Source organism: Delphinus delphis, chromosome X (genome assembly GCF_949987515.2).
Source record: "Delphinus delphis chromosome X, mDelDel1.2, whole genome shotgun sequence".
NCBI lineage: Eukaryota > Metazoa > Chordata > Mammalia > Artiodactyla > Delphinidae > Delphinus > Delphinus delphis.
In genome coordinates, this window is record NC_082704.1 from 17382317 (window position 1) to 17402567 (window position 20251).

General features: G+C 39.0%; 1 protein-coding gene across 3 annotated transcripts in view; it reads left to right on the plus strand.

The window, feature by feature from the left end:
* ENOX2 (ecto-NOX disulfide-thiol exchanger 2) overlaps positions 1-20251 on the plus strand; it is a 284389-nt gene that overhangs the window by 192420 nt on the left and 71718 nt on the right. For 2 of the 3 annotated variants that reach the window (XM_060002343.1, XM_060002344.1), the window contains exons 3-4: positions 6077-6165; positions 18358-18492. In XM_060002343.1, coding sequence (XP_059858326.1) covers positions 6117-6165; positions 18358-18492 — 184 coding nt within the window. In that variant the 5' untranslated portion in view covers positions 6077-6116. The remainder of the gene's footprint in view (positions 1-6076; positions 6166-18357; positions 18493-20251) is intronic. The other variant, XM_060002345.1, reaches the window with a different exon arrangement.

The window sequence follows — 20251 nt, forward strand, 5'->3', positions numbered from 1 at the left end:
CTCTTGGTAAATAATTGGTTAAAGAGAAGCCATCTTATGCTTTTTTGTTTAAATATATTCCCCACTGTTATTAATGGCTGGTTCCTATACTGGTACTTTCCTGCCCTTTTCACCTGAAGTAATCATAACACTCCCCTCTCTCCTCACCCACAATGGCCCCTGCTTTCCATAAGATATCAGAGGTAATACCCACTATGGTTAATATATTAATAATAATTACTGGCATTCTACTTATTAAGCTAGGCATTGCAGTGGGTCTTTTTTTTCACATATTTTCTCCTTTAACCCTTACCACAACCCAATGAGATAGGTACTTGTTATTATCATTTTTCAGACGTGGAAAATGAAGAACAGAGACATTAAGTCACTTTCTTAGCATCACACAGATAATAAGTTTCGGGCCAAGATTAGAACTTGGATCTAATCCAAACAGCATGATCCTAACTACTGTTACAACCCCATTTTTTCTTCATTCAAGGTCACACAGCATTAAGGGTTGAGAGTTTGTTATTCTTAGTCTGGCCAAAGGCATGATGGGGATTGCTGGGAGTGTGTTGCAGTTTTCAAAAAAACCTCAATCATTTTGAAAAATGAAGGGTAGTGGGGATGGTGTGAAGTTCTGTATAGTAAAGTCTATTGTTTTCTGATTATTTGTCAAATTGAGGTGGAGTTTGAAAATTCAAGTTAGGCTGCCTATAGAGGTGAAGAAGCTAGAAAGGGGCCAGGGCTGCTGGCCCAAAGCAGAGCCATTAGTCACTGCCTCCTGCGGCTGTATGTGTATATATAGCATTGCCCTTAGTATTTGAGGATGACTCTGCTGAGGCAGCTAGTTCTCAAGCCAAAGTTCCCATTATCAGTAGGATTTAACACTTGACTTGTTTATAGTGGTCATGGCCAGTGTCCTACCCCCACGACTTAGACCATGGCCTTGCAGCCAGTGACTTGCAAAGCAAGTCAACAACATAGGCTAATACCCATCCTCTCAGAGTCCAACGAACTGGAGAACACAAAATGACTCCAGTTTTTTAACATTCTACTTTTAGGAGCAAGGAATAATAAGTAAACTGATATGGAAAATATTCTCCACTCATGCCCATCCCCCCAAATAAGAACAATTTCTATTCTAGGTTTTAGACTTAGCACAAATACAACCTTATCTCCTACACTTTTAAGATATCCACAGTACCATAATTGACTTATATTTCAAAACTCACTTTAAAATAACCTTCTCCAGCATAACATCACTTCCTCTATGCTCCCCTCCCTCCTCCACCACCACCTCTCGTCCTAGCAAAGTGGCTACCTCCCCTTTCTTCATATCTGTTTAGCCATTATCAAACAATAATTTTGTTTTCGCGTTTGTCTCTCCCATTAGTCTATGAACCCTTCAAAGGGCAGGGAAACATTGATTTTTCACCTTGGTACCATCAAACGCTGTGTGGATTTAACATGTTTGTTAAATTAATATTCAGAATGTATCCTGAAGCCCTGCCATAACCTCACCCAAAGATTCAGGTACGCCTAGCACATATTGACCACCTGTGTTGTTTTTACCACAACCCTGGGAAAGGGGTGGTACCATTCTTATTTATAGATGAGAAAACAAACTCTGTGTTTCTCAAATTTGTAGTGGGCATAAGAGTTATCTAGGGTGCTTGTTCAACAGGCAGATTCCCCAGCGCCACCCAGATGAAAACCTCAGCCAGGGACCCTGGAACTTGGCTATTTAGCAAGCGCTGCAGGTGATTCTGATGCACATGGTTGGAATGCACTTGGACAAACACGGGTGTAAGTGATTGCTGCACTGCGAGTAAATAGTGGAGCCAGAGTTCAAACTCAGCCCTCCTAGTTCCAGATCTAGCCCATGCTATATTTATCTTTGTTGTACTCTATCTCCTATGGCAAGGAAGTGGACTGAAACATGTTGGAAAGATTTTCAGCAAAAAGGGCTAAAGCAAAACAGCTTGTAGATTAACCCCAGGGCTGTTTATTTTTTGCTCCTCCAAGAGATCTTGCCAGACTTCCAACAGCATAGCAGCAGGGTTGCCAAATCATCTCTTATGCAACTTACCTCAGAAAAGCATTGACCACAGAGCTTTGGGAACTTTCAGAGTTTATGCTTCTAATTTGTTCTTTCTCCATTTCCCCCTCTACCACCGACCATGCCATTAACCTAAAGAGCATGCTCAGTACCTGAAATGCAATTAGTTGATTTGTTAAATATTAAGATTTATAGTTGAAAACCAGTACCTACAATATTTGGGACCTGGCAGTAATATTAATGTGTCTGTTTCAAAACTAGGAAAAGAAATGTGAGGCTTAACAGGCAATTAGTGGAGATGTTAAAGTAGCTGATATATGGTAGTATTTTTTGTGGCCCAATTATTCTTTTGGTGCTTTTTTAAAATATTAATTAATTAATTAATTAATCTATTTATTTTGGCTGCACTGGGTCTTAGTTGCGGCACACAGGATCTTCATTGCAGCATGCGGAATCTTTAGTTGCGGCATGTGGACTCTTAGTTGCGGCATGCAGGTTTCTTAGTTGCAGCACGTGGGCTTCTTAGTTGTGGCACACGGGCTTCTTAGTTGCAGCATGCGGGCTTCTTAGTTGTGGCATGCAGACTCAGTTGCAGCATGTGGACTCCTAGTTGCGGCATGCAGACTCAGTTGCGGCATGCAGGTTTCTTAGTTGCAGCATGCGGACTTCTACGTTGCGGAATGTGGGCTTCTTAGTTGCGGCATGCGGACTCTTAGTTGCAGCATGCGGGCTTCTTAGTTGTGGCGTGCGGACTCTTAGTTGTGGCATGCGGGCTTCTTAGTTGCAGCACATGGGCTTCTTAGTTGCAGCATGTGGACTCTTAGTTGCAGCATGTGGACTTCTCAGTTGTGGTACATGGACTTCTCAGTTGCGGCATGCATGCAGGATCTAGTTCCCCGACCAGGGATCAAACCTGGGCCCCCTGCATTGGGAGCATGGAGTCTTACCCACGGGAACACCAGGGAAATCCCTGGTGTTCTTTATCTAAATGTTAGGTGAGGAAATGTGGAATGAATGTGATGATGTAATCCTAAAGACTAAGACTAATGGCCACAGTCAACCATTCACCCTAGACCTGAGTAATATGAGTTCACTGGTATCTCAGAAGCCCAAGAAACCAGGAGTGAGAAATTATGGACCTTAGTGTGGAAAGGCCCAAGAGAGCCTCTCTAGTACGGCTAGCCACTGCTCTTACTGACTGAGGAAGCCCTCCAAGGTTCCCATGGTGGAGCCTGCTGGTTTTCTAGGACTCCTACATCTGACTTCAGCCTATTCTCCTGGCTCACATTCAGCTAATAACCTGGAAGTGACAAGCACTATCTCTGAGGTTCCTCAACTCACTCGTGCCAGCCCATCTTGAAATAACAAAGGAGGCCCCTGGCTCCAGCTTAGGGAAGTGGGAGGAGAGACCCTCACATGGCAGCTAAATGGTTTCTTTCTTAAACAGAAAAAAAAAAGGAAGGGAAAGATAAAGGAAGTGGTGTTAAATCATGACTGAGTACATGCTCTGTGTCTCAGGTTCTGTGTTCTTTATACTGTAGTGACAGGATATAGCTCAGTGCCTAAAAGTGTGGGCTCTGGAGCCATACTGCCTGAATCTGAATTTCACCTCCAGCATCAACTACACCTGTGACCCTGGGCAACTTCCTAACTTCTTTGTGTTCCATTTTCTTTATCTGTAAATTGGGTCTAATGATAAATCTTACCTATCTCATAGTGTTGTTATGTGGATTAGATTAAATAATAATATAAAGCCTTGAAACAGTGTTTGGCACATAATAAGCATTTAATCAATATTAGGGATCAACATTATTATCATTAGCTTAGTACATGAAAGATAGGTATCATTATCTCTAACTGAAGGTGAATAAACATGCTAAAGAGTTTTCAAAACTTGCCTAAAATCACACAGCTTGTAAAAGAGCCAAGACTTGATTTGAGATCTGTCTGGCCCCAAGGTCTGTACTCCTCCCACTATACCCTGTTCCCTTCATAAATGTAGGATATATGCTGTGAGTTCCTTGAAGAGATGTATGCCAAAACTTTTGGCCTTCTTCTTCCTCACTACACCCCCACTGCAACTGCCATCTGGAGGGCTGGCTTGGTGCCCTGGCTTCTTATACACCTAGTTTAAAACCTTGAACATTCTTATAACTGCTCCAATATGGAGGTGGCTCTCTCCAAGACCCCTTGGCTTATAGACTAGAACAGTGAGTCTTCCAGCATGGGGGTTAGTTTGTGAAAGCACCCTCTAACCTGAGGTTCTCATCTGCATACCTTGAGGATCAAGCTACTCTTTCCCACCCCCAACCCCACCACACTCACAGCTCCTGTGAGAATAATTACCTACTATATGGGCTAGCATAAAAACCTTTCCCTTTCCCTTTTATTTTTTCTTTTCCCTCTCCTTCCCTCCCCCTCCCCAAGGAAGAATATATTATGGCATCCTGATCCCCTTGAGTGGCTCTTTGATTCATCCTTGGTAACACTCATAAGGAGATAAAGCCCTCGCTTGCCTGATAGCGTCATCTCTCTCAAGCCTCCTGGGAGCCTTGTCTTAAAGCCCCCGTCAATTCTCTCACCCTGCAGAGCCATGATGCAAGCTGTGGCGTCACTGCTGGTGATGTCTGTGATCAGAGAGAGAGGTGCCCAGGGCTTCAGTGCCTTGCTCACAAACAATAATGGATTGTTAATTCTCAAAGAAAATGAAGAAGGATTCAAAATAACACCTACAACGCACAATATTACTTCCTGAGCAATAAATACCAAACAGAAGATGAACCCTTGAGCCCTAGGCTTAACATAGACCCAAAACAAGAGTTATCCTGCTGTTTCCTTTCCCTTAGCCAGAGAACAGAAAATACAATGTTACTGAGTTCTAGGACACCCCATCCTGGCCTTGTGCCATAATCTTCCACAACATATACTTCTTGTATGTCTACTGTATGCAAGGTTCTGTGTGATATGCTGGAGATGGGGTTTTCTTCTGTGTTCCACACAAGCATTTTCTACACTTCTCTCTTTTCCTTTGTCATGGTATTCCTAGTGCTATTTCCAGGACCACTCTCAAAACAGTACCCCATCAGCCTTCCACAGCACCTGGATTCCTCACCATAAGGATAATTTCTTTGGTGTGAAGCATAAAATTAACCTTGCTAAAAATGTTAATAGATTCCTGGTTGAGGATGGGAGGGGTGTGATCAGATTAGTCTTAGCACAGTGGCATAAGGGTGTAGGGCATAAGCTGCAGAAGTTGGGATTGGCTGCACATGTGGTGGACAGGAAGGAAGTGTAAAGAAACCAGGAGTATAAGGCACCCTCCAGTAAGAACATATGAAAATTGCTACAATAGAGCTGGGTTTGTTAAACTTGGCACTATTGGCATTTGGGGTCAGATAATTGTTTGGGGGTGGGGGGTTGTCCTGTACGTTGTAGGGTGTTTAGCAGTATCCCTGAACTCTACCCACTAGATGTCAGTAGCACCTCCTCACTCCCAGTTGTGACAATCAAAGGTGTTTTCAAATATTACCAAATGTCCCTGGGAGGGAAGGTAAACTCAGCCCCCATTAAGAACCACTACAATACAGGACATGGGGAGCACCCATCTGTAATGATGAGCTCTATAGCCCTCCCAGCTCAAATATTCTGTAACCTTCTGACTCCTTTAGTTTTGTATAAGATAGTGGTTAAGAGCATGAACTGTGGAGCCAGATTGCCTGGGTTTGAATCCCAGCTCCACTGCAAGCTAATGTATGACCATGGACAGGTTGCTTAACTTCTCTGTTCCTGCTACCTCATCAGTAAAATGAGGATAATGAGAGGTCCTACTTCACAGGGTTATGAGTTTTTAATTAATGTACATAAAGTGTCTAGGAGAATGCCTGGCACATAATAAGAATTAAAGAAGTGTTAACTATTATTAGTCTTGTTATAATTACTATTATTAATACTATCATTCACCATTTATCTAAGTCCTAGTACGTTCCAGAGTCCTGATGTCTCACCCAGGTTTAAACCACTATTTTCCTTCTGCAGAAATGACTAGAGAGCTAAATCCACGGTTCAGGACCACACAATGTCAAGAAATTTTAAATGGCTATGGGTCTATGAAATAGGCATTGCAGGTAAGCCCCGCTTTGTACAATTACTGAGTTCTTACAGAGTGCACTTATTTAAAAGCCAACTTATTGGCACATACTTTGAGTTAGTCACTGTAGAATACACAAAAGTAAATGAGGTTTATATCCCCTGCCCTCAAGGTGCTAACAAATATAGCTGCTACATGCACATTTATTTTAGTAAATTTAATAACCTTACATTCTCAAAGTAATTCCAATCATTGCCTTCTTACCTATAAAGAATTTTTCTGTGATGAAAATTATCTCCCCATCTCCAGACTTACCTTTCTTAAAGTTAGTATTTCCGTAATCGTGATTCTCTTACATTATCAGCATGTTCAGATTATAATACCCCAAATTATCACCATGTTATCTTCATCTGTCTCTCCCTCCATTTAAAATATTCATAAGAAACTCACTAAAATATATTTTATCTTAATACAACAACAGAATATTATCCCATTCTAAATAGCTTGGCATCTGCTTCTGGGAAGAACAATGTCTGTGCAAGACTCCCTTATATATATACTCATAGATTTCCTTATTAATTTGTTTTAAATTGTTTGCTGCACATCTTCTCTATGTCAGACACAGTTTGTATGCACTAGGAATAACAAGGAGGAGTAAGAGACTTCAAAGTCTAGGAGGAGAGACAGCCACAGAAAGAGGTGACAAAAATATAATGTAGTAGCTGCAATAGTAATGTTTTTTTCTGTTTTGTATTGTTTTGTTTTTTAAACATCTTTATTGGAGTATAATTGCTTTACAATGGTGTGTTAGCTTCTGCTGTATAACAAAGTGAATCACCTATACTTATACATACATCCCCATATCTCCTCCCTCTTGCATCTCCCTCCCACCCTCCCTATCCCACCCCTCTAGGTGGACACAAAGCACCGAGCTGATCTCCCGGTGCTATGCGGCTGCTTCCCACTAGCTATCTATTTTACATTTGGTAGTGTATATATGTCCATGTCACTCTATCACTTCGTCCCAGCTTACTCTTCCCCCTCCCTAAGTCCTCAAGTCCATTCTCTATGTCTTTGTCTTTATTCCTGTCCTGCTCCTAGGTTCTTCAGAACCTTTTTTTATTTTAGATTCCATATATATGTGTTAGCATATGGTATTTGTTTTCCTCTTTCTGACTTACTTCACTCTGTATGACAGTCTCTAGGTCCAACCAGCTCACTACAAATAACCCAATTTCGTTTCTTTTTAGGGCTGAGTAATATTCCATTGTATATATGTGCCACATCTTCTTTATCCATTCATCCGATGATGGACACTTAGGTTGCTTCCATGTCCTGGCTATTGTAAATAGAGCTGCACTGAACATTGTGGTACATGACTCTTTTTGAGTTATGGTTTTCTCAGGGTATATGCCCAGTAGTGGGATTGCCGGGTCATATGGTAGTGCTATTTTTAGATTTTTGAGGAACCTCCATATTGTTCTCCATAGTGGCTGTATCAATTTACATTCCGATTAGCAGTGCAAGAGTGTTCCCTTTTCGCCACACCCTCTCCAGTATTTATTGTTTGTAGATTTTTTGATGATGGCCATTCTGACCAGTGTGAGGTGATATCTCATTGAAGTTTTCATTTGCATTTCTCTAATGATTAATGATGTTGAGCATTCTTTCATGTGTTTGTTGACAGTCTGTATATCTTCTTTGGACAAATGTCTATTTAGGTCTTCTGCCCATTTTTGGATTGGGTTGTTTGTTTTTGTGACATTAAGCTGCATGAGCTGCTTGTAAATTTTGGAGATTAATCCTTTGTCAGTTGCTTCATTTGCAAATACTTTCTCCCATTCTGAGAGTTGTCTTTTCATCTGGTTTATGGTTTCCTTTGCTGTGCAAAGGCTTTTAAGTTTCATTAGGTCCCATTTCTTTATTTTTGTTTTTATTTCCATTCCTCTAGGAGGTGGGTCAAAAAGGATCTTGCTGTGATTTATGTCATAGACTGTTCAGCCTATGTTTTCCTCTAAGAGTTTATAGTGTCTGGCCATACATTTAGGGGCATTTTGAGTTTATTTTTGTGTATAGTGTTAGGGAGTGTTCTAATTTCATTCTTTTACATATAGCTGTCCAGTTTTCCAAGCACCACTTATTGAAGAGGCTGTCTTTTCTCCATTGTATATTCTTGCCTCCTTTATCAAAGTTAAGGTGACCATATATGCATGGGTTTATCCCTGGGCTTTCTATCTTGTTCCATTGATCTATATTTCTGTTTTTGTGCCAGTACCATACTGTCTTGATTACTGTAGCTTTGTAGTATAGTCTAAAGGCAGGGAGCCTGATTCCTCCAGCTGTGTTTTTCGTTCTCAAGATTGCTTTGGCTATTCAGGGTCTTTTGTATTTCCATACAAATTGTGAAATTTTTCGTTTTAGTTCTGTGAAAAATGCCATTGGTAGTTTCATAGGGATTGCATTGAATCTGTAGATTGCTTTGGGTAGTATAGTCATTTTCACAATGTTGATTCTTCCATTCCAAGAACATGGTATATCTCTCCATCTGTTTGTGTCATCTCTAATTTCTTTCAACAATGTCTTAAAGTTTTCTGCATACAGGTCTTTTGTCTCCTTAGGTAGGTTTATTCCTAGGTATTTTATTCTTTTTGTTGCAACGGTAAATGGGAGTGTTTCCTTAATTTCTCTTTCACATTTTTCATCCTTAGTGTATAGGAATGCAAGAGATTTCTGTGCATTAATTTTGTATTCTGCTACTTTACCAAATTCATTGATTAGCTCTAGTAGTTTTCTGGTAGCATCTTTGGAATTCTCTATGTACAGTATCATGTCATCTGCAAACAGTGACAGCTTTATTTCTTCTTTTCCGATTTGGATTCCTTTTATTTATTTTTCTTCTCTGATTGCTGTGGCTAAAACTTCCAAAACTATGTTGAATACTAGTGGTGAGAGTGGACAATCTTGTCTTTTTCCTGATCTTAGAGGAAATGGTTTCAGTTTTTCACCAATGAGAATGATGTTGGCTGTGGGTTTGTCATATATGGCCTTTATTATGTTGAGGTAAGTTCCTGCTATGCCTGCTCCTGGAGGGTTTTTATCATAAATGGGTGTTGAATTTTATCAAAAGCTTTTTCTTCATCTATTTAGATGATCATATGGTTTTTATCCTTCAATTTGTTAATATGGTGTATCACACTGACTGATTTGTGTATATTGAGGAATCCTTGCATTCCTGGGATAACCCCACTTGATCATGGTGTATGATCCTTTTAATGTGCTGTTGGATTCTGTTTGCTAGTATTTTGTTGAGGATTTTTGCATCTATGTTCATCAGTGATAGTGGCCTGTAGTTTTCTTTCTTTGTGACATCTTTGTCTGGTTTTGGTATCAGGGTGATGGTGGCCTTGTAGAATGAGTTTGGGAGTGTTCCTCCCTCTGTTATATTTTGGAAGAGTTTGAGAAGGATAGGTGTTAGCTATTCTCTAAATGTTTGATAGGAGTCGCCTGTGAAGCCATCTGGTCCTGGGCTTTTGTTTGTTGGAAGATTTTAAATCACAGTTTCACTTTCAGTGCTTATCATTTATCTGTTTATATTTTCTTTTTCTTCCTGGTTCAGTCTTGGAAGGTTGTGCTTTTCCAAGAATGTGTCCATTTCTTCCTGGTTGTCCATTTTATTGGCATAGAGTTGCTTATAGTAATCTCTCATGATCCTTTATATTTCTGCAGTGTCAGTTGTTACTTCTCCTTTTTCCTTTCTAATTCTATTGATTTAAGTCTTCTCCCTTTTTTTCTTGATGAATCTGGCTAATGGTTTATCAATTTTGTTTATCTTCTCAAAGAACCAGCTTTTATTTTTATTGATCTTTGCTATCATTTCCTTCTTTTTCATTTATTTCTGATCTGATCTTTATGATTTCTTTCCTTCTGCTAACTTTGGGGGTTTTTTGTTCTTCTTTCTCTAATTGCTTTAGATGTAAGGTTAGTTTGTTTATTTGAGATATTTCTTGTTTCTTGAGGTAGGATTGTATTGCTATAAACTTCCCTGTTAGAATTCCTTTTGCTGCATCCCGTAGGTTTTGGGTCATCATGGTTTCATTGTCATTTGTTTCTAGGTATTTTTTTACTTCCCCTTTGATTCTTCAGTGATCTCTTTGTTATTTAGTACTGTATTGTTTAGCCTCCATGTGTTTGTATTTTTTACAGATTTTTTTCCTGTAATTGTTATCTAGTCTCACAGCATTGTGTTTGGAAAAGATACTTGATATGATTTCAATTTTCTTAAATTTTCCAAGGCTTGATTTGTGACCCAAGATATTGTCTATCCTGGAGAATGTGCCATGAGCACTTGAGAATAAAGTGTATTCTGTTTTCTTTGGATGGAATGGCCTATAAATATCAAGTAGCTCCATCTTGTTTAATGTATCATTTAAAACTTCTGTTTCCTCATTTCTTTTCATTTTGGATGATCTGTCCATTGGTGAAAGTCGGGTGTGAAAGTCCCCTGCTATGACTGTGTTACTGTTGATTTCCCCTTTTATGGCTGTTAGCATTAGCCTTATGTATTGAGGTGCTCCTATGTTGGGTGCATAAATATTTACAATTGTTATATCTTCTTCTTGGATCGATCCCTTGATCATTATGTAGTGTCCTTCTTTGTCTCTTGTAATAGTCTTTATTTTAAGGTCTGTTTTGTCTGATATGAGAAGTGCTACTCCAGCTTTCTTTTGATTTCCATTTGCATGGAATATCTTTTTCCATCCCCTCACTTTCTGTCTGTATGTGTCCCTAGGGCTGAAGTGGGTCTCTTGTAAACAGGATAGTAATGAGCTAATGGAACACTGTAAATAAAGGGGATCTTTGGGAGGGAGTTTAGTGTGATGCATAAGACTGTGGGCATTGGTGTCAGAGCTGTCTGGGTTTGTATTCCTGTTCTACCTCTTATTAGCTGTGTGATATTGAGCTGATTACTTAAACTCTCTGTGCCTCAGTTTCATTATTTGTATAATGTAGTGCAATAATTCATATATATGGTGTGTCTGTCTGTAGACTTTGAGCCCTTCATGGCCAGGACTACTTCTTCATCATCATCTTAACTATTACCATGTTATTAGTTGCACTTACCAAGTGCTCAATATGACCCAGAGCCCATGCTAAATTCTTTTTTTTTTTTGCGGTACGCGGGCCTCTCACTGTTTTGGCCTCTCCCGTTGCGGAGCACAGGCTCCAGACGTGCAGCCTCAGCGGCCATGGCTCACGGGCCCAGCAGCTCCGCAGCATGTGGGATCTTCCCGGACCGGGGCACGAACCCCTGTCCGCTGCATCGGCAGGCAGACTCCCAACCACTGCGCCACCAGGGAAGCCCCATGCTAAATTCTTTACCCACATTATCTAATTTAATCTTCAACAAACTTTTAAGGTAGATACTATCATTTTCCTAATTTTTTAGCTTCACATTTTTCTCATCAAACCCAGTTCTTTATTCAGAGCACTTATCATAATGTGTAATTATTTTATATTCATTTGTATTTTAATATCTCCCTCCTGCACTATGTTGTTAGCTTCATATGACCGAGGATGAGGCCAGTTTGACTCACAACAATGTTGTCTTCAATATCTAGAATGATGCATGACACATAGAATATGTTCAATGAACTTACACTAAATATGAAAGGAAGGCTGGAAGGCAGGCTGGCAAATAGAGGAAAAAAGAAAAGAGCAAAATAATGATCACATTACAGTTACTAAGTAGTAGAGCTAGACTGTGGTACAGAGCCATCTGACTCCCAAACCCATGCTCTTGATCACTAGGCAAGATTACTTCCTACTCTTGAGAGACTTTCAATAGATGTTTGTTGACAAAATCCTCTCCTCAACTTTGTACAATACTGTGTAATAAAGTTATAGCAAGCATAAAAACCAATGGATGTAAAACTGAACAAAAGAAAGAAAAATTATAGGGGAGTAAACTGTCAGAGAAGAAGAGTTTATGTCTTAATAAAATATATTTGGCAAGATGGCACCAACATATTGAACTTGTTTCAAAGGAAATAAGGGAAACATTTGAAATAATTAACTCCACTACAGGATGAGGTGTATCACAGAATGTGTGTGTGTGTGTGTGTTGTCTTCAAGATCAAATAACTTTGACAGTAATTGACTACTTAATCAGTGAAGCATAAACAGTGTAAAAATAAACAGATGGCAGTAGTGATTTGATAGTTATGGGGTGATACCAGCTTAAAGTGGATTTCACTTTCCAATGTTTTATTTTTTTCGTGCTAATGAACTCTTGTTCCAAAGTGCCATATCTTCAATCAGTTTACCTAGAGGGCACTCATTTACAGCCACTCTACAACTTGATGTCTTAAGGAGTTGCCACACAAGCAGAACAATAGAACCAGCATAGCAGGACATGATCTACAGACTTGGGTGAGGTATTCTGAATACCATTTGACAACCACTGGCACTTACCTTCTGAATATTCTTGGCTGTTGCCAGTGAGTATAGGACTCATGGGAAAATGAGCAAGTTCTTCCTTTAGTGACGTAGGACTACTTTTATAAAACACCTAAAGAAATTGTTAGATGTGCATTTTTAGTCTGAAAAGTGAATCAGGACTTAACTTTTCCACCATTAAGTGATAATTCGTAACAGATGTTTAGCACAGCATGTTTTGCTAGTACAGACCTTAAATCCAGATTGCTGCCAGAGATGATCATCTGGGATTTCTCTTTGAAAGTAAAAATTTACAAGCTTGCTTATATATATGACTGTGCCTATATGGGGAAAAGATTATAGCTAATAAAATCAAACTGAATTATTAGTTGGGTGCATCTATCCCTGGTTATAACTCTAAATAAATTTCTACATATAAATTCAGTTGTCCTGGAGAGTGAATCAGTTTAGCAATTATACCATCCCCTTTAAGATGGCATCCCAATTTATTGTTCTGAAAAGGTATACAAATAATAAATGAGTGTCATTGCATAGATTGCTTATTGTGCCCCAAATCAATGTAAGTTGATTTTCTTTATTCATTCATTCAAATATTTCTTGAATACCTACTTCATACCAGACACTAAACTAAGAAATGGGGAAACAAAGATGCCTAAAACCCAGTCCCTGACCTAAAGGAGCATGTAGGCTAGCAGAAGAGAGACATGTATCCAATAACTATAATTCAAGGCAGTCAATGGTAAATGTTCAGTTGTTCTTGCTTCCTGGAATGCTCCTCAACCCTAATCCTCCATTCACCACCTAGAGGAAAATCCTATCCCTCCTTAAAGATTCACTTCAAATGATTCTTTGCCAGTGAAGGCTTCCCTGACTATTCCTCATCTCCTCCACCTCTCAACCCCAAACACATATGTCCAGACCCATTACAGAGATTTCATTACTCTTTCTCTGTTCCCATAGCACTTTCCTCATAGTTTTTTTTACAGTACTTATTATAATGATTTGTATTTAGTTGTTTATATGTCATGCCTCTCATTGTATTGTGAGTTCTTCCAGAACAGTAAATGAATTTTGTTCATCTCTATATTCCTAGTCACTAGCACAGAACGTGGCATATACTAAGACTCAGTAAAAGTTTGGTTTGGGGAGAAGTGAGAGAATAAACAAAGATGAAAATCAAATTCTACATAAAATATTATGAGAACACATAGGAAGGAGTAATTAATTCCAGTGAGGTAGCTTCACAGACAAGGTGGCATTTGAGACGACCCTTGAAAAATGAGTAGGACTTGACAGGTGGAGATGGGTGTTGGGGGAAGGGAGGGTGATGAGAAGGGCATTTCAAGCAGAACTCCTTAAGGATTTAAGAACCGAGTTCATTGTAGCGAAATAATGCTGTTAATTAGCATGTTCCTTATCTGTTCATTGTAAACAAGCCTAATAGGAACTCTACTTGCTAACATTTTAACAAGCACTGTGAATTAATATATAGTTTGAAAATAGTGATACTATGTTGTCCTTTAAAAAAACTGATAATTTAGATCATTCTCTCCCCCACCCCCACCAAATTAGTCCAGAGTTTGGCTAGGTACATTGTAAATTCTTAATCTTTGATCTCAAAATTCTTTATTGAGAATAATTCCTAATTCTCTTATATATTTCCCATGCCTGCAGAGCCAGTGAGTAGCCAGACTGTTGCAAAAAATTATTTTTAGCATTGGGGACCAGTCCTAAACCTGTTTCCTCTAAGAGTCATTCTCCAGCCAGCAGAGAAAATCAAAGTGCATACTCAGTAACATCCTAAAGGTCCCTTCCAGCTATAACATTCTCTAAAACTTGTCTCCCTAGTTGGGGATTGGGAGTCAAGATGAACCTAATAATCATTATATAAACTCTTGACCCAAAGGATATTTGATGCCCCATGTTTGTTTTCTTGATACTATTTACAAGAGGCTATTTCTAGCCTTCTTGGATGCGTTCTCAGAGACCACTGAAAACTGGGTGTGAGGACTAGAGCTCCTACAGACGGAGAAATCACCAGTTCTGAAATGTGATTTCTGACTGCGGTAACAAATGCTTAGGGCCATCAATCACTCTGTGTGTGTGGCGGGGGGGTGGTCTATGGAGGGGAAGCATAGGCAATTTCGCAGTATAGGAGAATAATAAAAACTAATATTTCAGAAATAATGTTTTTGGCCATTTGCATTTTCTTGTAATGACCAATCAGTGACCAAAATAGCACTTGTATAAATAACCCAGCCAAGGATCATCCCTCATATTGCCAGGTTGGAAGGATGTGATGGACGGATGTTAGCAAGCTACTATTAGAATAGAGTTGCCTTTGGGGCTGTAATTGGCAGGAGTGCATACTGGGAGGTAGGAGGAAAGCAATGGAAAGTTTTTTTTTAATGGCTATCAGTAGTCAGAGGGAAATTTACCAAAACAAAAGACTTTTTGTGCTCAGATGACTTACGACTATATCTCTCCCAACTGTGCAATATGTACATGCACATGCATGTATAACCTGCTTCAACGTCTTTGCTTATGTCATCCCTGCTCTGGAATGTCTTACCCCCTCTTCTTTACCTATTTAATAACTACCCATAATTCAAGACATACGCTATAGAAATCTGGCCCATTCTTTCAAATCCTGTCTTCTCCACAAAGCCTCATTCCTTAAACTTCAATAACATTCCTAGTCTATACTCTTTGAGTCTTTCATTGTTTCCTAATTGTTTATTTGGAGATACTAAAGCATGATGCCTAAAAGTACACATCCTGTGTGACCTTGGACTATATATGTAACCCTTCAAAGCCTCTCATCTATTAAATGGAGCTATAAAGAGCCCCTATCTCATAGGGTTGTTTTGAAAGTTAAATGAAAATAATGCATGCCAAGAGCTTTACCTAGCATATGGCAAATGTTCAATAGTTAGTGGTAGTAATGGATGGAGGTGGTGAGAGTAGTGATAATAATAATCATCATCACCATCATCATCGGTCTCTTCAGTTAGATTGTATAACCTTTGAAGGCAGGGACTATGTCTCCTATCTGCTTGTACTCTGCTATCCTAACCCCCCAAATACTCAATTGGTTAAATTGATATTTGTTGATCATGTGTCCAACTCAAAAGTACTGCCTCAAAGATATGAAATTCCATCAGGAATACAATTTTTCCTTTTCATTGCTACTATGGAAACCCCTTTTGGATGTTTTTTCTTGGTTTGCATGCATGAGTAGTTTGGATGAAAGCTGCTGAAGTAATCATATGCAACTAGACTATGAGAAGAATGGGAAACATCTTAATCATCCCAAGCTCCTGTGGTGTGTACACTTGAAAAAAAAAACTCGGAAAACTATAAAATCCTGATGAAAAAAAAGCCAAAGAAGAACTAAATAAATAGATATTTCATGTTCACGGATAGGAAGACTCAATATTGTCAAGATGTCAATTTTTCCCAACTTGATTCAATCAAAGTCCAAGCAAGTTATTTTGTGGATATAAAAAAAAAACTGATTCTAAACTTTACGGAGAGGCAAAAGACCCAGAGTAGCCGACACAATATTGAAGAAGAAGAACAAAGTTGGAAGGCTGATGCCTCCCAACTTGAAGACTGACTGTAAAGCTATAGTAATCAAGACAGTGTGGTACTGGTGAAAGAACAGACAAATAGATCAATGGAACAGAAGAGAGAGCCCATAAATAGACCCACATAAATAGAGTCAACAGATCTTTGACGAAGGAGCAAAGGCAATACAATGGAGCAAAGATAGTCTCTTCAACAAATGTGCTGGAACAACTGGACAACCACATGCAAAAAAATGAATCTAGACACAGATTTTATACCCATCAAAAAATTAGCTCAGGGCTTCCCTGGTGGCGCAGTGGTTGAGAGTCCGCCTGCCGATGCAGGGGACACGGGTTCATGCCCCAGTCCGGGAAGATCCCACATGCCGTGGAGCGGCTGGGCCCGTGGGCCGTGGCTGCTGAGCCTGCGCATCCAGAGCTTGTGCGCTGCAACGGGAGAGGCCACAGCAGTGAGAGGCCCACGTACCACCAAAAAAAAAAAAATTAGCTCAAAATGGATCATAGACCTAAATGTGAAATACAAAACTGTGAAACTTCTAAAAGACAACATAAGAGAAAACCTAGATGACTTTGGATATGGCAATAACTTTTTAAATATAACACCAAAGTTGTGATCCATGAAAGAAATTATTGGTAAACTAGACTTCATTAAAATTAAAAAACTTTGTGAAAGACAATGTCAAGAGAATGAGAAGACAAGACATAGACTTGAAGAAAATATTTACAAAATACACATCTGATAAAGGACTGTTACCTAAAATACACAGAGAACTCTTAAAACTCAACAATAGTAAAACAAACAACCTGATTGAAAAATGGGCCAGTGACTAATAGACACCTCACCAAAGAAGATATATGGATGGTAAATAAGCATATGAGAAGATGCTCCACATCGTATGTCATCAGGGCAATGCAAATTAAAACAACAATGAAATACCACTACAAACCTATTAGAATGACCAAAATCCAGAACACTGACAACACTAAATACTGGTGAGGATGTGGATCAACAGGAGCTCTCATTTACTGGAGGTGGGAATGCAAACTTGTGCAGCCACTTTGGAAGCCAGGTTGACAGCTTCTTACAAAACTAAATATGCTCTTACCATACAATCCAGTGATTGCAGTCCTTGGTATTTACCCAGAGGAACTGAAAACTTATGTTCACACAAAACGTGCACAGAAATGTTTATAGCAGTTTTATTCATAATTGCCAAAACTTTGAAGTAACCACAATGTCCTTCAGTACGTGAAAAGATAAAGTGTGGTATATCCAGACAATGGAGTATTATTCAGCAAAAAAAAAAAGGAATGAGCTATGGAGCCATGAAAAGACATGGAGGAAACTTAAATGTATATGACTAAGTGAAAAAAGCCGATCTGAAAAGGCTGCATACTGTATGATTCCAACTATATGACATTCTAGAAAAGGCAAAACTATGGAGACAGTAAAAGATCAGTTGTTGCTGGGGTTGGGGGAGGGGAGAAGGATGAATAAGTAGAGCACAAAGGAATTTTAGGGCAGTGAAAATACTCTGTATGATACTACAATTATGGATACATGTCACTATACATTTTTCAAAGCCTGTAGAATGTAAAACACCAAAGTGAAACCTAATGTAAACTATGGCTTTTCGATGATTATGATGCATCAGTGTAGGTTCATCAGTTGTAACAAATGAACCACTCTGGTGAGAGATGTTGATAATAGGGGAGGCTATGCGTGTGGGAGGGTGGGTGTATATGTGAAATCTCTGTACTTTCCCCTCAATTTTGCTGTGAACCTAGAACTACTCTAAAAAACAGTTTTCATTGACTTTAAAACAAGGAGGAAGGAAGGAAGGAAGGGAGGGAGGGAGGGAGGGAGGGAGGGAGGGATGAAGGGAGGGAGGGAGGGAGGAAGGAAAGAAAGAAAAGGGAGGGAGGGAGGGAGGGGAGTGGGGTAAGAGAGAGAAAGAAAGAAACACTAAAATGCCATCTGGTAAAGGGCTTTCAAATTCTATAACTTCCTGCCAGTTCGAGCTGTATTGTTTTAACCCTTGTAAAGAGCTGAAATTAAGGCTGTGTCCACCACTTGTCCATCAGTCCATTTCTGTAAAGAGTTGCCAGAGTTTATATTGATAAGTGAACTAGATACTGAAACCTTAATACAACAAATTATTTTGCTTGTCATTTCTTCTTAGCTGATAATAGTAGAACTCTGAATGTGGATTCCACTGCAATGACACTACCCATGTCTGATCCAACTGCATGGGCCACAGCAATGAATAATCTCGGAATGGCACCGCTGGGAATTGCCGGACAACCAATTTTACCTGGTATGCTATTTTTAATCACCTCACAAGTGTTTCTTTTTACTGACCATATGGACATAAATATAACAATATGACACAACTTATTTTGAAGTTGACATTTATCAGATTCTGCCTAGAGTGTGCATTTTTGTAATATGAGCTTTATAGGCTGGGTGGCCTGTAGTTACTAGTATAGTCCCTATTGCACTATGGGCAAGCTGGGGGTATATCTGATGCAGGATATGGTCACTGAATATTTAACTCATTGCAATAAAAGTACAGCAGGATTTGGCAAAGAATTACAAAGTTTGTCTAATTTTATACATTTCTTAGAGGAAGCAAATAAACACGGAGCTAGAATGAGAACTGACTTAGATATCCCAAAAATCTTAGGTTCCTAGAGGGAAGGACAGAAGATAGCGGGGAACATCCCAAAGACTATTGTTAACATTGAATAACTGTTCATATTTTTTAGAACAAAGTAACCTGTAAGAGAATGGGCATGGTATACTAACTCCATCTCCACTAAAGATAAATCAGAAGAAAAATGCCATGTCATCTGAAGGGCTTAGTTTAGACACAGAAAAGCTTCCTGGACTATCAGAGCCATTAACCATAAAAATAGGTTTGTGAATGTGCCTTGGGCAACTCAAATTTTTTATCGCTCTGCATATGACCTTAAATGACCATGAAAGTATTGTGAGTATTGATTTGGGGGGTTACAAAGAAATTTTAGCAAGTAGGCAAATTTGCAAATATAAAATCATGAATAATGATATAAATGTTATAAAATAATTATAAATTTGATCAAAAAATGGGTTTATGAAGACATTAGGGAATTGTCATATCAGGAAGCCTGGGGTGCTTTTTAAACATCCTAAACATTAATCTCCCAGATTCACTTGTTATCCTACTTAAAAGCATGACAGGACCAAGACAATCTAGGCCAATCTAGGACCTTGCTACTCAAGTGTGGTCTGCATAACCTGGGAGCTGTTAAGAATCCCAGAATCTCAGGCCACAGCCCAGACCTACTGAATCAAAGCTGCATTTTAACATGATCCCCATGTGATTCATAAGCACATTAAAGTTGAGAAACAGATCTAGAGTGATGCCACTTAGGGTTGTTGTGAGAATTAAATTGTGCTTAGTAAAATTCCTGGCACATAGTTAGTGCTCAAAAATGTTGGCTATTAAAATACTTTAAAAATCATTATTAATATATTTCTCATAAACATTTCCAAAGGGTGTAATTTTTTATTTCATTTTTCTTCATTATTTTATTATAATAGAATTTAAACTAAAATCTTATATTTTTATAGCTTTATATAGAGTGGTCCTGAATCACAATCACAATCACTCTAGACTATCTCTTATAGTCTAGAGTGACTAGATTATCTGATTTGGCTTAAATATTACCAATTTATGGAAGACTGAACCGTATGGGTATATGTCCCAGAAAAAATCTTGAGGCCAGACCTACTCTGTTACTAACAGGACTAAATGTTAGCTTAGATTATTTGTAAATCACCACATTTAAACATAACTCTATGCTCACAAAGTAATCTTCAGTGCTTTGCCACCCATCTATAATGTGGAACAAAAAAAGGCCTAACATTGAGAGTAAAAAATCATCCAGGCCATCGTTACAGGCCCAAAGCTGTGCTAGGGTCAATATCAGGCCTAGATTGGTTTTCATAACAGTAGCTCAGAGGGCTATTTCTGTAGAGACAGTAACTTGCTTAGTACAGGCCTTCAAAGACAAACTGCTCGGGTTAAATCC